This window comes from Mastigoproctus giganteus, chromosome 10 (assembly GCF_048544385.1).
Source record: "Mastigoproctus giganteus isolate SK-2022 chromosome 10, ASM4854438v1, whole genome shotgun sequence".
Classification (NCBI taxonomy): Eukaryota; Metazoa; Arthropoda; class Arachnida; order Uropygi; family Thelyphonidae; genus Mastigoproctus; species Mastigoproctus giganteus.
Window position 1 is genome coordinate 178,785,959 of NC_143584.1, and position 23,458 is coordinate 178,809,416.

General features: G+C 39.0%; 1 protein-coding gene across 4 annotated transcripts in view; it reads right to left on the minus strand.

Annotated features, from left to right (window-relative positions):
• The window catches only part of Prp40 (pre-mRNA processing factor 40), a 434,121-nt gene that overhangs the window by 268,731 nt on the left and 141,932 nt on the right, over window positions 1–23,458 (minus strand). For all 4 annotated transcript variants that reach the window (XM_090383606.1, XM_090383605.1, XM_090383604.1 and 1 more), the window contains exon 13: window positions 17,343–17,451. In XM_090383606.1, coding sequence (XP_090239732.1) covers window positions 17,343–17,451 — 109 coding nt within the window. The remainder of the gene's footprint in view (window positions 1–17,342; window positions 17,452–23,458) is intronic.

Here is a 23,458-nt window from a genome sequence, read left to right on the forward strand (position 1 = left end):
AAACACCTCCTTTTTTCCATGCTAGCAAAATTCCTATATATCATTGACAAAACCCCATGACCTGCCCTGGCAGCCTGTCTGCATTGCTCAGAAAACTTCATATCTGCCTGCACAATTACTCCCAGGTCTTTTTCATTTTGTACCACCTTAAGTGTAGTACCACACAGTTGGTACGTTTCTCTGGGGTTACTTCTACCCATATGCAGTACTTTGCATTTGTCAAGGTTAAACTTCAGTTGCCACTTCTTAGCCCATATGCCCAAATTATCTAGATCCTGTTGCAGTAGCACACTGCCATTACTGTCATTAACAACCCTGCCAACCTTTGTATCATCTGGAAACTTCGACATTAAGCCTGATATACCTTCATCAATATCATTGATAAATATACAAAACAACAGTGGACCTAACACCGAACCCTGTGGGACTCCACTAATAACATTAGTCCAAGAAGAGCAGCACCCATTGATTACCACCCTCTGTTTTCTAGCACTTAACCATCCTTTTATCCATTGTAGCAACTTACCCATAATACCATTCTGCTCCAATTTGTACAATAGTCTTCCATGCGCAACAGTGTCAAAAGCTTTCCTGAAATCCAAATATATGATATCAAAATTATTTTTCGCATCCAGTTCCTTTGTAACCACATCATAATATCATATAAAATTTGTCAAGACTTTCCCTTAACAAACCCATCCTGTGTCTGAATTATTGCTGCAGTCTTGTCTAGATGATCCTGCAATGCATCTTTAACCAACGACTCCATTATTTTACCCAGAACAGAAATTAAACTAACTGGTCTGTAATTACTGGTGTCACCCTTCGATCCCCCTTTGTGAATTGGGGATACATTTGCACATCTCCAGTCCGTGGGAACCTCCCGAGTCCAAGGATGCTCTCATAATTATGGCTAAGGGTTTGCTTAGTTGCTTTGCTGCCTCCTTTAATATAACTGGATAGATCCCATCCACCCCAGGTACTTTTCTTACGTTTAACTTCAACAATTTCTCTTCCACTTTGCTCTCAGTTATTACAAAATCATTAAGTATCTTGCTACAATTTGATAACCTTCTGCCACTTTCAAACCTTAATAATTCCTCACGTGTGAATGTAGATGCAAAATACTCATTTAGTTTGTTTGCTATCTGAGCAGGATCATCAACAGTCGAACCATCGATGTCAAGTGGACCAATCAGATTCATCCCCTTCCTTTTAGAGTTTATATAACTAAAGAAATCCTTGCTGTTTTTCTTAGCATCTTAAGATTCTTAAATATCTCTTTGGCCATACCAATTCTGCTACTAATTTCTGTGCCTTGGTCATTATTATTTGTAAAGAACTTCCCCAGATATTTAAAACTACTTACTTGTTCGATGGGGAGTTGCTGCAGCATATTTTGATTCTAAGCGAGTTGTTTTTGCTAATTATGACCATAGTTTTGGTCTTTTAGGCATTAATCATTAAACCTACCTGTTTGTTGGCTGGCTGTTACAACTTTGTTGAGGAGTATTTGGAGATTTTCCTCTGATGTTGTAATGAGGACACTATCATCTGGATATCGCAGTTTAATGATACCTGAACCAATAACAGTAATTCCTTCTTTAGGTTCTTGTATTAGATCTATAATGGTTTCGGCACAGAGACTGTACAGCATAGGAGACAACACACATCCTTGCCTCACTCCTTTCTGGATTTGTACCCAGTCTATGTTTTCTCCCTCTACAGTGATTGCCATTTCTTGCTCAAGATATAGTAACTGTAGCAACCTTAGTTCCTTGGAATCAATGTTTTGTTCAAGAGTTGGAATAGGATATCATGTCTCAAGCAATCAAATGCTTTGTTAAAGTCATTAAGCAGACAAATAGGTTCTGCTAGTATTCAATTTCTCTTTCTGCCAGAATACTCAGATTAAATATTGTTTCTCTTATGCCAAACCCCTTTTTAAAATCCATATGATTTTTTCCAGTTTGCTCTTGTATCTTGCCTTCAATTCTGAATAGAATCATCTTCAAGAGAACTTTCATGGCATAGCTTATGAGGCTTATTGTGCAGTGGTCTGCACATTTTGCTGCTCATGTCTTTTTTGGTACGGGAATAAAGATGGATCACAGAAAGAAAAGGGGTAGTTTTCCTCCGTTGAGGATAGCATTGAAAATATTGAGGAGCTGTTGTTTTCCTCTTGTTCTGAAGTACTTGAGCATTTCGGCTGGGATGTTATCAATGCCAGTATGACATGAATAATTAATAAAATTATTAATTATATTAGTATTATTATTAACGATGTTATATTGCTATTAATATAATATTAGAAGATTAAAAAATAAACTGAATTATGGTCTAGTAATTATTGCAGGAAGTATGACTTGTCAGTTTAATGTTTTTAATGGGAAGCTACGATCAACAAACCATTCAAATTAATTTTTGGGGATATATTATAATTAGTTACTTGCTGGCAACCATGGTGCAAAGGCAGGAGAGAGAGAAGGAAAAAAAAAAAAAAACACCGTTGGTTTCTAAATTAGAATAATGAACCAAGATAGTAATCAGTTTTGGCTATTTAATTTAATAAAAATAATTTTTTCTGTTTATAATCCAGGACGATCACATGGTCAGAGGAGTTCACAAGGTAGAAAACAAGAAACAACACCATATTTAGTATTCACACTGGCTTTCATTATAGTCACTCAAAGCATATGTACTTGCATGTACATAGGCCTGACCACTCAGCTACAGCAGCCATCTAATCATCACAATTTAATTTAACTTAATTTAAGCCCCAAGGCAGAATGCGCTGGTCCCACAGGAACTAGTAGTTGTTGGTGACTATTGTCAGGGAAACATCCTTTGCAAAAAAGGATAGGGGGAACAGGACCAGGGTATGTCTGCCAGGGGCAAAGGTTGATGACGGTGTAGAGCGGATATAGTAGTAGTAGTAGTAGTAGTAGTGGCATGTGATGCAAGAAAGCAAGTGTATGAGCTTATGCAGCATCAGCCAAAAAAAAAAAAAAAAAAATCCCACCATTCCTTCCAAATGCCTGTCCAGTTCCTCCTTAAATTTATTTAACCTATCAACTTCCACAACAACAGATGGAAGTTTGTTGCAGAAATTAACCACCTGCTGGCTAAAGGCAAATTTCCGCACATCTATTCTACATCTGTCTTTTCTTAATTTGAATTTATGCCTCCTTAGGTTCGTAATCTAAACAAGTGGAAGGATCCCATCAGAATTCAGCGTGCTCAACCCATTCAAGGCCTTATACACCTCAATCAGATCACCGCGCAGGTGCCTAGTGTCCAGCCACTGCAATTTGCAGAACTTAAGCCTCTCTTGGTAAGAGGATCCCTTCATTCCCCTAACCAATCACGTTGCCCTTCTCTGTACACATTCAGGCAAATCTACATCCTTCCTAAAATGAGGCCTCCAGACCTGTACGCAGTACTCAAGGCGTGACCTGACCATTGCCTTATACAGAGGGACAATCACCTCCTTTTCCCTGCTAGCAAAATTCCTATATCATTGACAAAACCCCATGACCTGCCCTGGAAGCCTGTCTGCATTGCTCAGGAAACTTCATATCTGACTGCACAATTACTACCAGGTCTTTTTCATTTTCTAACACCTTAAGTGTAGTACCACACAGTTGGTACATTTCTCTGGGGTTACTTCTACCCATATGCAGTACTTTGCATTTGTCAAGGTTAAACTTCAGTTGCAACTTCTAAGCCCATCTGCCCAAATTATCTAGATCCTGTTGCAGTAGCACAATGCCATTACTGTCATTAACAACCCTGCCAACCTTTGTATCATCTGCAAACTTCGACACTAAGCCTGATATACCTTCATCAATATCATTGATAAATATAGAAAACAACAGAGGACCCAACACCAAACTCTGTGGGACTCCACTAATAACATTAGTCCACGAAGAGCAGCACCCTCTGTCTTCTCCCACTTAACCATCTTTTTATCCATTGTAGCAACTTACCCTTAATACCGTTCTGCTCCAATTTGTACAATAGTCTTCCATGCGCAACAGTTTGTTTTTATTTGGTTTTTAGGAGCAATAGCAACTAAGGCCATATTGCTCCGGGGATATGCGGTGGTCATTCCCTGACCTTTCCGCATCCTCCGTATTTGGTGGGCATGGGCTCGAAACCCGGTCTCATTAAGAAGCATGTGCTACGCACTGCTGCTCCTGGCCACGTGGCTACGGAGGCGCCTGCGCAACAGCGTCAAAAGATTTCCTGAAATCCAAATATATGATATCAAAATGATTTTTTGCATCCAGTTCCTTTGTAACCACATCATAATATTCTATCAAATTTGTCAGATAAGACTTTCCCTTTTAAACCCATGCTGTGTCTGAATAATTGCTGCAGTCTTGTCTAGTTGATACTGCAATGCATCTTTAACCAGTGATTCCATTATTTTACCCGGAACAGAAGTTAAACTAACTGCTCTATAATTACTCGTAGTAGTAGTGGTAGTAGTAGTACCAGTAGTAATAGTAGTATCATGTGATGTAAGAAAGCAAGTATACGAGCTTATGCAGCATCATCCAAAAAAAAAAAAAAAAAAATCACACCATTCCCTCCAAACGCCTGTCCAGTTCCTCCTTAAATTTATTCAACCTATCAACTGTCACTACGACAGATGGAAGTTTGTTACAGCAATTAACCACCCGCTGGCTAAAGGCAAATTTCCGCACATCTATTCTACATCTGTCCTTTCTTAATTTGAATTTATGCCCCCTTAGGTTCATAATCTGAAGAAGTGGAAGGATCCCATCAGAATTCAGCGTGCTCAACCCATTCAAGGCCTCGTGTCACCCTTCGATCCCCCTTTGTGAATTGGGGATACATTTGCACATCTGCAGTCCGTGGGGACCTCCCCTGAGTACAAGGATGCTGTCATAATTATGGCTATGGGTTTGCTTAGTTGCTTTGCCACCTCCTTTAATATAACTGGATAGATCCCATCGATCCCAGGTGCCTTTCTTATGTTCAACTTCAACAATTTCTCCTCCACTTTGCCCTCAGTTATTACAAAATCAATAAGCACCCTGCTACAATTTGATAACCTTCTGCCATTTTCAAACCTTAATAACTCCTCATGTGTAAATGCAGATGCAAAATACTCATTCAGTTTGTTTGCTATTTGAGCAGGATCATCAACAGTGGAACCATTGATATCAAGTGGACCAATCAAATTCATCCCCTTCCTTTTAGAGTTTATATAAGTAAAGAAATCCTTGCTGTTTTTCTTAGCATCTTTTGCCAAAGATTAATATCATCTTTCAAGAGCACAAAAGGTCATATAGTTATACACGTTGGCACTAATGATATTAAGAGTAGGAGACGGGCAGAATTACTTAACAAGTACAGGTCACTGTTGAAAAAAAGCCGTGAATTAGGGTTGAATTTGAAAGTGTCTGCAATTCTGCCCAGACATGATAGGAGGGAGTATATGATGTCAGCCTTGTCGATCAATTCAGCTCTGGAAAGATTGTACAAGGCTCAAGGGATTGAATTTTTTTTCAGCCTGGTCTGTACTTGCTAACAGGAGACTGCTTCTACAGGGATGTGATACACTTAAATAGAAACGGTGCAAGAATATTTGCTAATGCAATCGAGGCAGTGTTAGGTGGGTCGGAAAACTGCTAGCTTGGGGGGGGGGGAGATACAAGGCTAATAGATTAACAGTAGCCCCTGGCAGAAGTGAAAGTGATTTTTGCACTGCTTCTATTGGAATGAGCAGAAGCCTGGAAAACAAAATGCAGGATATTTCAGAGACTGCTGGGAGTCATTGTGGTACAATAAACACATGGCTTGTGTTAGGGTAGCTAAGAATAATAACAGGTGCATGTATCTTTGCATGTACACCAATGCTAGGAGTTTGGTAAATAAATTTGATGAATTTGAGGTATTGCTCAAAGCATCAAAAGCGGATATTGTTAGGATATCAGAGACGTGGTGTCACACAGATATAAGAAATGCAGAACTGGAATTTGGGGAGTACAATGTGTACAGAAAGGATAGACAGGATAGGAAGGGAGGAGGGCTTATGCTATTAGTTAAGAAACACATAAAATCCAAGGAAGTGAAGCCAGTCGACATTGCTGGACAGTGCAGTGTTGAGTCAGTTTGGTGTGACACAAGCATTGGGAGATCAAATTGAGAGTAGGAGTGTGCTATAGGCTTAATGACTCTGATGACTTTAATAAAAAACTGTACAGGGAAATAGAGTGGACCAGTAAATCAGAGAGTCTTATAATGGGGGATTTTAATTTCCCAGATATTGACTGGAATTTGTGGGTTGGTCACTCACACACTAGCAAGGCTTTTGTGGATTTATTGGATGATTGTTTTCTACATCAGCATGTTTGGGAGGCAACTTGAGGGAGTAATACTCTTGATTTGATTATCAGTAGTGATTCTTCATGCATTAAGAACTTGCAGATATAGGAACCACTATGTGGCATTGATCACAGTGTACTGAAGTGGGATTTATACAAAGATGTAACTACCTCTTTGTGTAAATCCCATCAGGGGTAAAGGGAAGGGTTTTGGCTTTCATAAATGTGACTACGGTGGTCTCAGACAGTATTTAAATTCTATACAGTGGGACCAATAATTCAAATTCAAAATGGGAAGCATTCAAAGAACTTATGTTGGAAGCTACTAGGCTTTACATACCAACTAAGAAATACTGTTCAAGGTTTAGGCCTAAATAGATGTAAGATGAACTAATGAGACATATGTTGTTGTTGTTATTTTGTTTTTAGGAGCATTAGCAACTAAGGCCATATTGCTCTGAGGATATGCGGTGGTCATTCCCTGACCTTTCCGCATGCTCCGTATTTGGTGGTCACGGGCTCGAACTCCGTGTCTAATCAAGAAGCGTGTGCTACGCACTGCTGCTCTTACCCACCTGGCTACGGAGGCGCCTAATGAGACATATGGCAGAGAAGAAAAATGCATGGGATACATATAAGTTAACAAGTGACACAGAAGCCTATGATAGATATACGTTCATCTGTAACCAAGTTACAAAGGAGGTTAGGCAGGCGAAGGCAGATTACGGGAAATCTTTGGCAAAGGATGCAAAGAAAAACAGCAAAGAGTTCTTTACTTATGTAAATTCTAGAAGGAAGGGTATGAATCAGATTGGTCCACTTGATATCGATGGTTCAACTGTTCATGATCCTGCTCAAGTAGCTAACAAACTAAATATTTTGCATCAACATTCACACATGAGTTATTCAGCGAGTGGAATGTGAGGTGTATTCAACTCTGGCAGTAAGCTAGATAATCTTGTAATAACTGAGAGTAAAGTGGAGGAGAAATTGTTGAAGATAAACACAAGAAAGGCAACTGGGCTGGATGGGATCTATCCAGTTATATTAAAGGAGGCAGCAAAGGAAGTAAGCAAACCCTTAGCCATAATTATGAGAGCTTCCTTGAACTCAGTGGAGGTACCCATAGACTGGAGATGCGCAAATGTGAACCCAATTCACAAAGGAGGATCAAAGGCTGACACAAGTAATTATAGACCTGTGAGTTTAACTTCTGTTCCCGGAAAATTAATGGAGGCACTGGTTAAAGAAGTACTGCAGGATCATCTAGACAAGACTTCAGTTATAGCTGGAACACAGCATGGTTTTGTTAAGGGAAAGTCTTGCCTGACAATTTGATTGGATACTATGAGGCAGTCACAAAAGAACTGGATGCAGGGAATAACTTAATATTATATACTTGGATCTTAGAAAGGCTTTTGATACTGTTGCACATGGGAGACTGCTGCACAAATTGGAGCAGTGTGGCACTGGAGAAAAATTGCTGTTATGGATAAAGGAGTGGTTGAGGGGGAGAAGACAGAGGGTGGTAATCAATGGACACTGCTCATCGTGGGGTAATGTTATTAGTGGAGTCCCTCAGAGTTCAGTGTTGGGTCCATTATTGTTTTCTGTATTTATAAATAATATTGGTGATGGTATATCAAGCTTAATGTCCAAGTTTGCACACGATACAAAGGTTGGCAGGGTTGTCAAGGACACTACTGATGCTATGCTGCTGCTGCTGCAACAGGATCTGGAAAGGTTGAGCAAATGGGCTGAGAGGTGACAAATGAAGTTTAACATTGACAAATGTAAAGTACTACATGTGGGAAACACAACCCGAGAGCAACATATCAACTCTGTGGTACTACACACTGACAGTGGTAGAGAATGAAATGGACCTAGGAGTAACTGTGCTGGCAGATATGAAGTTCTCTGAGCAGTGCAGATGGGCTGCAAGAGTAGCTCATGGTGTCTTGTCAATGATATACAGGAATTTTTCTAGAAGGGATAAGGAGGTGATTATTCCCTTGTATACGGCAATGGTCAGGCCACACCTTGAGTACTGTATACAGGTCTGGAGGCCTCATTTCAAGAAAGATGTAGAGCTGCCGGAACGAGTACAGAGAAGGGCAACAAGATTAGTGAATGGAATAAAGGGTTGCTCTTACTAAGAAAGGCTTAAGTTTTGCAAATTACAGTGTCTGGAGACTAGGCACCGGCGAGGTGATCTGATAGAGGTGTATAAAGCCTTGAATGGTTTGAGCATGCTCAATGCCGATGGGACTCTTCCTCTTGCTCAGAATAATCACCTGAGAGGGCATAAATTCAAATTGAGGGAAAAAAGATGTATGATAGATGTGCGGAAATTTGCCTTTAGCCAGCGGGTAGTTGGTTGGTGGAACAGACTTCCATCCCCTGTTGTGGTAGTTGATAGTCTAAATAAATTTAAGGCTCAGCTGGACAGGTATTTCAAACAAATGGAGGGGTGAAGTGGAAGTGTTTTTTTTTTCTTTTTTTCTTTTTGGCTGATGCTGCATAAGCTTGCTTTCTTGCATCATATGCCTCTACTAATGCTAATGCTAACTTAATTTTATTTCATTTAATTTTTGATGTCTATATAATGATCAGTTCTTGCTGGTGACAATGGTCCCAAGAGTAAAAAAAAAAAAAAAAAACCCACCCCAGTTTCTAAATTAAAGAGAAAGAACTAAGTGGTAAAGAGGACAATATACATTGAGTGATCACTTAATTATAACCATCCCTATGAAAATTGAATATGCCCATTGACCACATGAGGTACGAAGTTAGTCAACCTACATAGCATAGATAAGGTGTCAGTGGTTCAGTATGTAGTAAAATTCCAAGCATGATGGGTAAAAGAAAGGATTTATTGGACTTAGATAAAGGACAGATTGTGGGTGCTCAATGAGCTGTTGCCTCGATTTCCCGAACGGCTGAACTGGTGGGATGTCCGAGAGCCGCCATAGTTAGTGTACCAGGACTGGTGTCAAAATGGTCAAACAACCCAATGGCAAAACTGCAAAGGTCAGCGAAAGGTTGATGTTAGAGGTGAGCGCCGGGTCTGACGACTCATACCGGCGAATAGGCGCAGCACTGTTGAAGAGTTGACTACCCAATACAACATGGGCCAACCCAGAACAATATCTGGCAAGAGACCATGCATTGCATGCACGCACATAGGGGCTATAGCAGCAAACGACCCCAACGGAATCCTCTCCTAACTCTCCCAGCTCGCCTGGTGCAGAGCATGAAGTTGGATGTTAGAAGACTGGAAGAAGGTGTGCTGGTCCGGTAAGTCATGTTATTTACTCTACACCGTGGATGGTCGTGTACGAATTTGGCATCAACAAACATGGGGCTCTTGATCCATCATGCATGGTATCAAAAATGCAGGCCGGTGGAGGTGGTTGTATGGCATGGGGCATGTTTCACAAACAGGAACTTGGACCCCTGGTGCATGTGGAACAACGTATCACTGGTCTCCGCTATCGTCAACTGCTTGCTGACTGTGTACCCCCTGCTATATTACACTTTTTCCCGAATGGCGATAGTGTCGTCCAAGACAACAATGCGCTGAGCCATCGGGCACTTGTTGTGCAGGAATGGTTTGAGGAACACAGTTCTAACTTCCAGTATATCGATTGGCCTCCGAACTGCCACCGATGTCAATCCCATAGAGCACTTGTGGGACACTATGGAAAAGCATATCAGGCATCTGGATACACCAATCACCTCCATACCTGCATTGCTGACTGCATTACACACAGCTTGGTTGGCCATACCACCCGAAAGCTTCCGACATCTTGTTGAATCAATGCCAAGTCGGATAGCTGCTGTACTGTGGGCAAAAGGAGGAACTAAGAAGTATTAGGTAGGTGGTCATAATTCAGTGGTCACTCAGTGTAGTTTGGCATTAGGTTGGCTGCTTGAGATTCCTTAGGACATCAACTATTTGGTAACAGTAAACATATCTCCCTTGAAGTTATGAAATAATTGAGTTTGAAGTTACAGGAATTTTCCACACTTTAGGTATAGTTAAACTGTGATATGGTGCATCTCTTTGTTCACTGCAATTTGTTGCATCAAGTCAACTTTTTCCCCCCCAAAAAAGCTTTCAAACTTCAGTAATAAAATAAAGGATATAATAAATAAAAAATGTAATGTAATGTATAGTGGCTTAAACACAAAGACAGTTGATACTATCCTTTTTTTCAAAATCAGTTATTAGCTTCTTTCTCACCCTAGTCAAGTTAGTTGGTCTCAGTAAAGCATAGCAAGGTTTTTCCAAGAAAATCAGTTTTTTTTTCTCTCCAGAAAATGGATAAACTAGCCTGAGAACATACACAATTTAAACAAACTGCACTTTGGGTATGGGATAACTTAAAATGTTTGTTTATTGTACCGTAATGTTACATTCATATGACGATAACTTAAACAGCTACGTTTTCACCTCAGTGTACTTCATAATTCTGAAATTTCACAGACCACAATCTACGGTAAATAATAGGAAACAAATCCTTGAAAGAACAATGGAGTTTAAAATTCCAATCTCTAACCTGAGTTGGGATGACTAGAGAAAGAGAGCAATATTCACTATCTCATTTTCTTTTCCTTTCAGTTAAAACTCTGATATCTATTTGGACATTATTTAATGCTTACAGGGGCATTTGTATCACTAGTCTTTGGAAAAAGCAGCTAGCAGTAAAGGCATTTGTATCACTAGTCTTTGGAAAAAGCAGCTAGCAGCGGTGGCACTAAACTAATGCTAACATAATATCTATTATATTAACATTGGATCCCCAATGTTAATATAACAGATATTTTCTGTTCACAGATTTTCATGGGTGCTAAGTGAGAGTAGTGTTATATCAGGGTTTGACAGTATTATACGGGTTTTCATCTGATATGTGTACATATTTGTACAGATACCTTTTGAGTTTATGATAAATATCGAGGCGAGATCCAATCTTCCTTACATTTCGAGGGTACAGCTCTAAAATGGTGTTCGCAGGCCGGCCGATAGTTAGTACACAGGACCAAACCTATTGTTAACTCTCTAGGAGGCTTCCGGATCAGCTGCTGTATAATCTTGCTACCTCTACTCTGCCAGATAGTGACTGGAGGCAGGCCAAGAAGTGTGTATGCAGGGGGGGGGGCATTGTCGAAGCCACGTTATGTCAAGGACCTGGGTATATTCTTACCATGTGTACGCCATATCAAAAAATTTCATTACTTCATACAGCATGTCTTACCCACTTTTTCTTACTACTGAATACACCATGAATTCTCAAACTAATAGAGTAAGCTTATCTGCGAAAAGATATAAACCTCCCAAACACTTCCTAATTCATTTCACAAATATGTGGTCTCAATTCTAATCTCAACGATGTCCATTCCCACTTGCAGTCTGCCAAACCGCATGTACTTTTTCTAACAGAATCTCAGTTATCAGTTGATTCAACTGCTGCTAATCTCAGTTGCCCAAATTACTTGTTGTATGATTCCTTTCGCCTCAAAGGTGGTACTTGTGCATACGTCCGTTCCGATATTCCTTGTCAGAGACTTAGCAATTTGGAATCTCCTCTTTTAGATCTTCTCTGGCTTAAAACTCTCTACCTCATTGTGTCAAATTCATGTGTTGTCTCTACTGCTCTCCCAACTCCACTAATCACTTGGAGCTCTTTGACTTCCTCTCTTTGCAACTTGACTTTCTCCAGTCCAACTCTCCTAACAGTGAGTTAATTTTCCTTGGTGATTTAAATGTTCACAACTCCAGCTGGCTTCCGTTTTCTAGTCACACCGACCCAGCAGGTCGAGATGCTGAGGCTTTTGCAATTACTAATGACCTTGCACAGATTGTTCATTTAACTACAAGAATACCGGATAATCCTAACCATACAGCCAACACACTTGATCTTTTTCTCACCAACAACCCTTCTAAGTACACGGTCGAAGTGATAGGTCCTTTAGGCACCTCAGATCACAACTTGGTGATTGTCTCTTATCCAATGGAGCCTTTATTTCATTGCTACTCTCAACCTCGTATTGTTTATCATTACAAGAATGCAAAATGGGATGACCTGCAAGATTTCTTTTCTTCTTTTTCTTGGTTGGATTACTGTTTCAAAACTTCTGATGTCAATGTTCGCTCAGATCGTGTCAGTGAAATTATTCTTGCAGGAATGGAATCCTTTATCCCACACTCCACTTTAAAATCTCGTCCTTTACCTAAACCTTGGTTTTCCAATAAATGTGCTAACGCTGTTCAAGAGAAGAACGTTGCATATCGTAATTGGCTTGTTTCCAATTCTTCAGTTTCATTTTCTGCCTACACCAAAGCTTGCAACAATTGTAAAGCAGTTATTAATCAGTCCAAACTAGAGTTTGAAAAGGCTAAGAGTAGAAAACTTGCTTCTTGCCCTAATGGTAGCTGAGCATTGTGGTCTCTTGCCAAAGCTATTGGCCAATACTTCTGCCAATCTCTCCTCCCACCTCTGTCCAAACCAGATGGTTCTGTTGTCACTTCAGCCAAGGATAAAGCTGACCTGCTAGCATTCCATTTTTCTCCCAACTCGTGTATTAACGACCTTGGTAAAACACCTGCTACCATTCCCAACACGCTTCATTCAATGCCTCCTGTGATCTTCCGTCAAAAGTATGTCAGAAGGATTTTGACGAATCTCGATACTAAGAAAGCTCCAGGTCCCGATGGTATTTCTCCACTTGTTCTCAAAATCTGTGATTCTCCTGAATCACAGATTTTGAGAACAAGTGGAGAAATCTTTGCCACCTTTTTTCACTTCCTTATTCCAAAGGCGTTTTTCCTTCTGCTTGGAAATTTGGTCATATCCAGCCAGTTCCTAAAAGGGTGACAAATCCCTGCCATCCAATTGCAATTACTTCTACTCTTTCTAAAGTAATGGAGAAATCAATCAACCGCCAACTCTTAAACTACCTAGAAACCTTCCATCTGATCAACCATTGCCAGTATGGATTCCGTCTCTGTCAATGCACAGGTGATATTCTGGCTTATGTTATCCATTTATGGACTAATTCAATGGAAAAGTTCAGTGAAACACAAGCAATTGCTCTTGACATCTCAAAGTCTTTCGATCCTGTTTGGCATAAAGGTTTTCTAAACAAGCTTCCATCTTGTGGTTTGCCAACTGTTTTTTCTAATTGGTTATCTAGTTTTCTCTCCGATCACTCACTAAGGGTGATGGTAGATGGCTCTCTGTCTTCTAATTTCCCCATTAATGCCGGTGTCCCCCAAGGTTCAGTTCTTTCCCCCACTCTTTTCCTCTTGTATATTAATGACCTTCTCCCGTTGACTGGAAATCCTATCCATAGTTTTGCTGATGATAGCACATTGCATTCCAATTTCCATTTTGAGAAACCTTGTCCTGCTCAATCAGCTTCAACTTCTCGAAAATCTGCTACCAATTCCTTAAATGCCAATCTTCAGGTAATTCTCCAGTGGGGCAAAGACAACTTAGTTGATTTCAATCCTTCTAAAACTCACTCTTGTCTTATATCTCACAAAAAGGATTCTTCTGCTCCTATGCTTATCTTTAGTGATACTCTGATTTCTAGGCAAAATGATATCTCTTTTGGGGATTACCCTGACTTCTAATCTCTCTTGGTACAAAGAAATTACAAATATTGCTTCCTCTGCATCTAAAAAATTTGGTTTTCTCTTTCGCTCTTGGCGTTACTTTTCTTCCAAACAGCTGTTCACTCTGTACAAATCGCAAATCCGCCCTACCATGGAATACTGTTCCCACATCTGAGGTGGTGCCCCCAAAACCTCTCCCAGGCTTCTTGATTTCGTTCAGAAAAGGGCAGTTAGGTTAATTAATGATTCATCTCTAACAGAGTCTCTCCACTCTCCATCTCATAGACGTACTGTTTATTATTGTTATTATTTGATTTTTAGGAGCATTAGCAACTAAGGCCATATTGCTCTGGGGATATGCGGCGGTCATTCCCTGATCTTTCCGCATCCTCCGTATTTGGTGGTCATGGGCTTGAACCCTGGTCTAATCAAGAAGCATGTGCTATGCACTGCTGCTGCTCCTGCCCACCTGGCTACGGAGGTGCCAGACATACTGTTTCTGCTGCATGCCTTTTCAATAGATACTTCCATGGGCACTGTTCTTCTGAATTGGCTTCTTTAATTCCCGCTCTCTCTTTCAAAACAGTCCAAACACTAGCCAACATCCATTTACTGTCCAATTTCAAACTCACAGAACCAACTTTTCATCTTCCTCATTTATTCATTCAACTGCCGTTTTCTGGAACAACCTTCCTACGTACGTATTTCCTGAAAATTACAGTCTACAGAAGTTCAAGTCCAATGTCAACAAATACCTTCTTTCGTCTTCTCAACCTCCAACCCAAGAACATTACTAAGTACTATAGTTTCTAATACCTGTCGTGTTTGGGGTTTACATTTAAAAAAAAAAAAAAAAAAAAATCAGATGTTAAGTAGTATGCTTTGCTCTTTTCTTTATGTTTATATGCTTTTATATTCATATTTTAGGCTCCATGTATTATTATAGTATTCAAAAAGGATTGGGGTACTATTCTATTTCTTCTGTCACTTTTCCTTTTTTAGCCTCAGCTTATTTCATACCCTTTATTAATTCCCCCCCATCTTATGTAGATAAATTGTGTAATATCGCTCACTGGCTGCAATAGTGACACAACTAAAAATTCTATATTTTTGAGTTAATACAACTAATGAGGTTGGGATAGTGGACTCTACATGTATACAATAAGAGTAGAAAGTGAGTTCAATATTTTCCTGCCAGGTGGCACAAGTGTTGTTATGCCATCTGAGTTTTTACTGCATTGAGAAGCGCCAACAGTGGCACTTCTTCAGTGTGCCCCAAAGCGGTCTGTGTGCAACAATGTCCCTTTTTGAGCTGTTCCAGTACAGGAGTGTAATGCAACCTTCTTGCTAATAATATCAGTTGGCATTATTTTAATTGAGCTACTATTATACTCAAAATTTATTGTAACAACCTATTTGTATGGTGTGGCAAAATTTTGAACCAATCCCATTACACACAAATTTCTTGTTGTAGGTCATACGCAAAACGAAGGTGACTGCGCACACTCATTAATATCGAAAAATATTAAAAGATCACTAAAGTCTAGTCCTGTATTCGTCTCATCACAACACATTACATTAGGTAGAAATGCCAGAAAGACAGAGATGAGTCATTCAATTTTTATGACCTGAAAGATTGTCCAGAAAAACTTCGATGAAATTTAATGAAAATACAGATGAAGTGCAACTTCGATGGGACTGCTATTTTTAAAGTAGAAAAGCAGCATTTAGACTCTTTCTTTTATAAAAAATCATACAAACAGGAAGATTATAGATCAGTTAATATTAAAGCTAGTAAAACAAGAAAACCTTTGGAGATTTTGAATTGAAAAAAGCCTACAAGAGTTGCATTCCGATTTCGAAAAAAAAGCACAGTGACCTCCACTGTTTGATGAACAATAACACAATTCTTAAATGACATGACAGTTTTCATAACAGTGTAAAAGTTAATTTATGGAAGAATTAAATTTTTCTAAAAATGACTAAATTTTTGCTATGAGGTAGAATTAATCTAGACCTCATGCTACGAGGTAGAATTAATCTAGACATCATGCTATGAGGTAAAATTAATTAAACTACTTTGGTAGATGGCTACGTTAAAATTATACTTTTGCACTAGCCTACATGTTAGTCATTCTATCTCGTAGCATGAGGCCTTTGCCCTTAAATATTTTATATGAAATTTTTGTATTGTGGCATATACATAACAAGAATATACCCAGTTCCTTTAAATAACATGGCCTCCCACGCACTCACTACATATTCAAACTACTCCCACCAGTCACGTGGCAGAGTACGGGCAACAAAATTATACCCTAGCTGATCTGAATTCATCCCCTAGGGAGTTACCAATAGGTCTGGTTCGGTGAACAATCTAGCAGCGGGCTTGTGATAACTATTTTAAAGCTGTATCCTTGAAATGTAAGGAATATTGGATCTCACCATGATGCCCATAACCTCAGAGGACATCACTCATATAACAGAAGAGATGGAGGTTGCCAGAGCTTTGCTCTGGAGACTAAACATGGGTTTCTGTATTTCAAGCTTCAATAAACAAGTGGTGGTATTGCATTGAGTGACCGAGTCATTTGCCACCTAGTGTTGCCTGGTGACTAGGAAAGATGGAAATTCTCTGTGTGAGGTGGGCACTATTGTAAGTAAGGATCCAAAATCCTATCCAATTTACTCACCAATTGGAGCTGCCTATTGGTGCCATCAGTGTTTTAGACTCCCAGACAACAAGCCCTAGCACCATACTGGTAAAGTGTCTGAAACAAGTCTCAGAGACCCTATCAAAATTTATGAGTGGATGTGTGAAGGTATATTTCCCTGTTGTGTGAGACTTATAGTACACTGACATCAGTGTGCTATACCCAATTTATGCAATCAGAGACTTTAAATAATTCTGGGAATGGTGTTACTGCATAAAGACTCCTCGACTAAAATCCTAGAGAAAAACTCAACTGCCAGGTCAGTGGATCTTTTTGAATGATAGGCATGCTATTGTTGATGGATGACTTGATTAGCCCCAAGAAAACTTTTATAATATAATAAACATTTTTTATTCAATCCAGAAGACATCTTCGATGAAATACAAGTAAATGTTTCAAGAAATTTCACTTACTAATCCCAGTCCTGTTTTGAACAGTTTAGAAACTACATTTTGTTCCTCCTCCACCACGAGATTGCCAAATGGTCCCTTTGTGACCTTTAACAACCATATTTAATCAGCTGTCAGGCCCTCCCTAGACTCCTTGCCCTCCTCCACAGTGGCAGACTAGCAATATAGTAGTTTTGCCACTGGCATTAAATTAAAAACTAAAATTTATATATAAAAATGTAAGGTTAAAAAAAAAACATACCTTTTCTTTTTTTACCAAATAGAAAAGAACATCCTTATAAAGTTCTTTTCTTTCTCTGTCAGGCACCATTTTCCACACTTCTAAGTCGCCAAACATTTGATCAGCTTTCCTAAATTAAAAATTTTAATCAAGTATACTTAGGTTCTCATATACATTATGCTCTATATGAATAAACACAGAAATATCACACATTCTGTGAATGCACTACACTATAATTTATTTTTAAAAATGTAATACAGCTCATGCTGCTATAACATACCCTACGATGTACATTTCAAGTTACATGCACTGCTATTATATGGACAAAAAATTTGAAGTTATGATTACAAAACCCATGTGCCCCCACGTTAGAATCTACTTAGAATATACTCTTCCTCACTAGCATCACTTCGGTTCATAAATGTGTGTGAGCATGTTCTGCATATTTTGTGTGTAAAAATTTATATTACAGTTACTATATATACACATTTTTACTACCTGTAATATAAATAATGAGTGCTAAAAAAAAAAAAAAAAGATATACTGTTTCTTAGAAAAAAACAAAGCATTAGATACCGAAATAAAAATGGAAGTTCTAAAGTAGTAGCAGTAGTAGTAGTGGCATGTGATGCAAGAAAGCAAGTGTATGAACTTATGCAGCATCAGCCAAAAAAAAAATCCACACCATTCCTTCCAAATGCCTGTTCAGTTCCTCCTTAAATTTATTTAACCTATCAACTTCCACAACAGATGGAAGTTTGTTCCAGCAATTAACCACCCGCTGGCTAAAGGCAAATTTCCACACATCTATTCTACATCTGTCTTTTCTTAATTTGAATTTATGCCCCCTTAGGTTCATAATCTGAACAAGTGGAAGGATCCCATCAGAATTCAGCGTGCTCAATCCATTCAAGGCCTTATACATCTCGATCAGATCACCGCGCAGGTGCCTAGTCTCCAGCCACTGCAATTTGCAGAACATAAGCCTCTCTTGGTAAGAGGATCCCTTCATTCCCCTAACCAATCTTGTTGCCCTTCTCTGTACACGCTCAAGCAAATCTACATCCTTCCTAAAATGAGGCCTCCAGACCTGTACACAGTACTCAAGTAATGGCCTGACCATTGCCTTATACAGAGGGACAATCACCTGCTTTTCCCTACTAGCAAAATTCCTATATATCATTGACAAAACCCCGTGACCTGGCCTGGCAGTCTGTCTGCATTGCTCAGAAAACTTTATATCTGACTGCACAATTACTCCCAGGTCTTTTTCATTTTCTACCACCTTAAGTGCAGTACCACACAGTTGGTACATTCTCTGGGGGTTACTTCTACCCATATGCAGTAACTTTGCATTTGTCAAGGTTATACTTCAGTTGCCATTTCTTAGCCCATCTGCCCAAATTATCTAGATCCTGTTGCAGTAGCACACTGCCATTACTGTCATTAACAACCCTGCCAACCTTTGTATCATCTGCAAACTTCGACACTAAGCCTGATATACCTTCATCAATATCAATGATAAATATACAAAACAACAGAGGACCCAACACCAAACCCTGTGGGACTCCACTAATAACATTAGTCCACGAAGAGCAGCACCCATTAATTACCACCCTCTGTCTTCTCCCACTCAACCATCCTTTTATCTATTGTAGCAACTTACCCTTAATACCATTCTGCTCCAATTTGTACAGTAGTCTTTCATGCACAACAGTGTCAAAAACTTTCCTGAAATCCAAATATATGATATCAAAATTATTTTTCGCATCCAGTTCCTTTGTAACCACATCATAATATCATATAAAATTTGTCAAGACTTTCCCTTAACAAACCCATCCTGTGTCTGAATTATTGCTGCAGTCTTGTCTAGATGATCCTGCAATGCATCTTTAACCAGTGACTCCATTATTTTACCCGGAAGAGAAGTAAAACTAACTGGTCTGTAATTACTCCTGTCACCCTTCAATCCCCTTTGTGAATTGGGGGATACATTTGCACATCTCCAGTCTGTGGGGACCTCCCATGAGTCCAAGGATGCTCTCATAATTATGGCTAAGGGTTTGCTTAGTTGCTTTGCCACCTCCTTTAATATAACTGGATAGATCCCATCCACCCCAGGTGCCTTTCTTATGTTTAACTTCAACAATTTCTCTTCCACTTTGCTCTCAGTTATTACAAAATCATTAAGCACCCTGCTACAAATTGATAACCTTCTGCCATTTTAAAGCCTTAATAACTCCTCATGTGTGAATGTAGATGCAAATATTCATTCAGTTTCTTTGCTATCTGAGCAGGATCATCAACAGTCGACCCATCGATATCAAGTGGACCAATCAGATTCATTCCCTTCCTTTTAGAGTTTATATAAGTAAAGAAATCCTTGCTGTTTTTCTTAGCATCTTTTGCTAAAGATTTCTCGTAATCTGCCTTCACCTGCCTAACCTCCTTTGTCACCTGATAGCAGACTAGCTGATATCTGCCATAGGCTTCTGAGTCGCTTGATAATTTATATGCATCCCATGCATTTTTCTTCTGTCACGAGTCTCATTAGTTCATTTGATAACCACTTAGGCCTAAACCTTGAACAATATTTCTTAATAGGTATGAAACTTTTAGTAGCATCCACGATTAATTCCATGAATGCTTCCCACTTAGAATTTACTGTTGGTAACATCGTCAGTTGACCCCCCTGTACAGAATTTAAAAACTGTCTCAGGCAGTGTGGCATTGGAGGCAAATTGTTGCTATGGATAAAGGGATGGTTGAGAGGGAGAAGACAGAGAGTAGTAATCAATGGACACTGCTCATCGTGGACTAATGTTATTAGTGGAGTCCCTCAGGGTTCAGTATTGGGTCCATTATTGTTTTCTGTATTTATAAATGATATTGATGATGGTATATCAAGCTTAATGTCCAAGTTTGCAGACGATATGAAGGTTGGCAGGGTTGTCAAGGACACTACTGACACTATGCTACTACAACATGATCTGGAAAGGTTGAGCAGATGGGCTGAGAGGTGGCAAATGAAGTTTAACATTGACAAATGTAAAGTACTACATATGGGAAACAGCAACCCCAGAGCAACGTATCAACTCTGTGGTACTACACTGACAGTGGTAGAGAATGAAAGGGACCTGGGGGTGGTTGTGCAGGCAGATATGAAGTTTTCTGAGCAGTGCAGACAGGCTGCAAGAGTAGCTCATGGTGTATTGTCGATGATATATAGGAATTTTTCTAGCAGGAATAAGGAGGTGATTATTCCCTTGTATAAGGCAATGGTCAGACCGCACCTAGAGTACTGTATACAGGTCTGGAAGCCTCGTTTCGAGAAGGATGTAGAGATGCTGGAATGAGTACAGAGAAGGGCAACAAGATTAGTGAATGGAACAAAGGGGTGCTCTTACGAAGAAAGGCTTAAGTTTTGCAAATTACAGTGTCTGGAGACTAGGCACCAGCGAGGTGATCTGATAGAGGTGTATAAAGCCTTGAATGGTTTGAGCATGCTCAATGCTGATGGGATTCTTCCTCTTGCTCAGAATAATCACCTGAGAGGGCATAAATTCAAATAGAGAAAAGACAGATGTGGGATAGACGTGAGGAAATTTGCCTTTAGCCAGCGAGTGGTTGGTTGGTGGAATAGACTTCCATCCCTTGTCGTGGAAGTTGATAGCCTAAATAAGTTTAAGGCTCAGCTGGACAGGTATTTCGAACGAACAGAGGGGTGAAGTGGAAGTGGTTATTTTTTATTTATTTATTTATTTTTTTTTTTTTTGGCTGATGCTGCATAAGCTTGCTTTCTTGCATCAAATGCCTGTACTAATGCTAATGCTAATAACACACTCCTACTCTTATTTTTGCTTTCGCAGTGCTTATGTCACACCAAACTGACTCAACAGTGAACTGTTCATCTATATCAACTGGATACACTTCTATTGATTTTGTTTTTCTTAAAAAAATTTTAAACTTTTTCTTAAAAGTTTTGGTGAAAACAGTTCCTGACATGGATCCAGACATCAAATGAGCAGTTACAGATTCATTTAAGAGACTATTCTGCTGAACTTAGTTTTTTCCTCTTAGGCCAGCAGTACATTCAACCTTGAATATATATAATATTGGTGTAAATACACCATAGTTTACCCATAAATTTAACTACATAAGTAGTGTAATGGCACTGTTTGATTACATCTCATATCATGGCTACCTTCACAACAAGATACTAGGTATTGCACTACTTTGAATAAATAACACTTCACTAGTAGAGGAGGCTACTGTTATTTATTCTCAGTGGGCACCACCATCCAGACACTTTTCGGAGCTTGTTGGCTCACTCATCGGTGGGCGGGCGGGCAGGTACCCTGATAAGGCAGACATGACATCATGGTTGCGAAGTTAATTCCACAATATGAGAAATGCCAAATGGTGAAGATAATGATTATATTTTGGAGACTAAATGCACAAGGCATAATATGTTGTGGGTTGAAATTAACTATATAATATTGGTGTAAATACACCATAGTTTACCCATAAATTTAACTACATAAGTAGTGCAACGGCATCGTTTGATTATATCTCATACTGTGGCTTTGCGCTTTGCAACTGTGCTGTGATGGCATGTCTGCATTATCAGGATACCTGACCGCCAACCAATGAGTGAGCCAACAAGCTCCAAAACGCATCTGGATAGTGGTGCTCACTGAGAATAAATAACAGTAGCCTCCTCTACTAGAGAAGCATTATTTATTCGAAGTAGTGCAATACCTGGTATCTCATTGTGAAGGTAGCCACAACTACATAAAAGTATTATTACTTTTTTATATTTTTCTTTATGTTCGGTATTAAAGTTCTACTATTATACAGTGTTTGTTATTATTTCCTCGTGTAAGAAAATATAACTGTCTGTCATAAAAACTTGTGAAAATTTTGCCAAGCACATTTTATTCTGTGGCCAATGTTTCCTCTAAGCTGTATGGGGGCGCATCCATGCAGTAACTGAAATTTTCTTTTAAAAATGCTGCTGGAAGCACCATCAACAGTTGCAAGGAATGCATAAAAAACTGGATGGCAATAATGTAGAAGTAGCATTAACTGTTCTTAATGATGTTTTAGAAGATGTGGCATTTCTTTAAATTTCTTCAGAAAAGTTGTTTGAATACAATTGAAGCACTGCAGTATGCAAAAGCAAAAATTAACAAGATAAGGTCACAGTATCTTGGCCATACTGTTTATTGGAGTGAAAAAATAAAAGATTTCATCTATAAGTACTGATGTCAATACTACACATGTTATTCTATTTCATTAAACGTGTGTAATCACTTGGACAATAGATTTCCTGATGATAAGTTAAGAGAATGGCAAGCTTTTGACCCAATTGCTACGACAAACGCACCCAATTCTGAATTTGGAGAAGAGAATGTTAAACAATTAATAAAAAAAATACTCAGCTACCATTACAATAAACAAAAGCATTGCCACAATAATATCACATCAGTACTGTGATTTGAAATTCGTCATTCCTGAGAAAGTTAAGGATGGTTCAATTAAGTCATTCACCGATATGCTAACCTACATGCTCAGAAACAGAATTTGAAGAACTGTTAATTCTTGTTGACATCTGTGGAACATTTCAAGGTTCTGGTGCTGAATGCAAACATGAATTCAGTGTCATGAATTCCAACAAATGTAAATCTAGAAACAGACTGGAAATTGAACATTTGGATGATCTGATGATGATTAAGACTTATCTTTCATCTCGGTGCAAAATTAATCTAGTGTTTATAGTCAATGGATTTCTAAAAAAGACAGATGACAAAAAGTTCTCGAAACGTGAAATAATTTTCTTTGCTGTGCAAATTTTATTGTACCATTCAATTAATAAATAAAAAACAAAATATGAAAATTTTCAATTTTCATTGTAAATATTCTTATTATAAATATTACAGAAAACTTTTAAACTTTTCTGCTCAGAGCAGTGGCAGGTCCAAGCAGCTGTAAAAGAAAAGTAGTGGGAATGTTGTCTGTGAACCACAGAACAAAATGTGCTTGGCAAAATGATAATCTGAGTAATCACAGAGTAAAATGATAATCTTGCCCTTTTCCGTATAAAAGGTTAAGCATCACTGGATTATGAAATACAG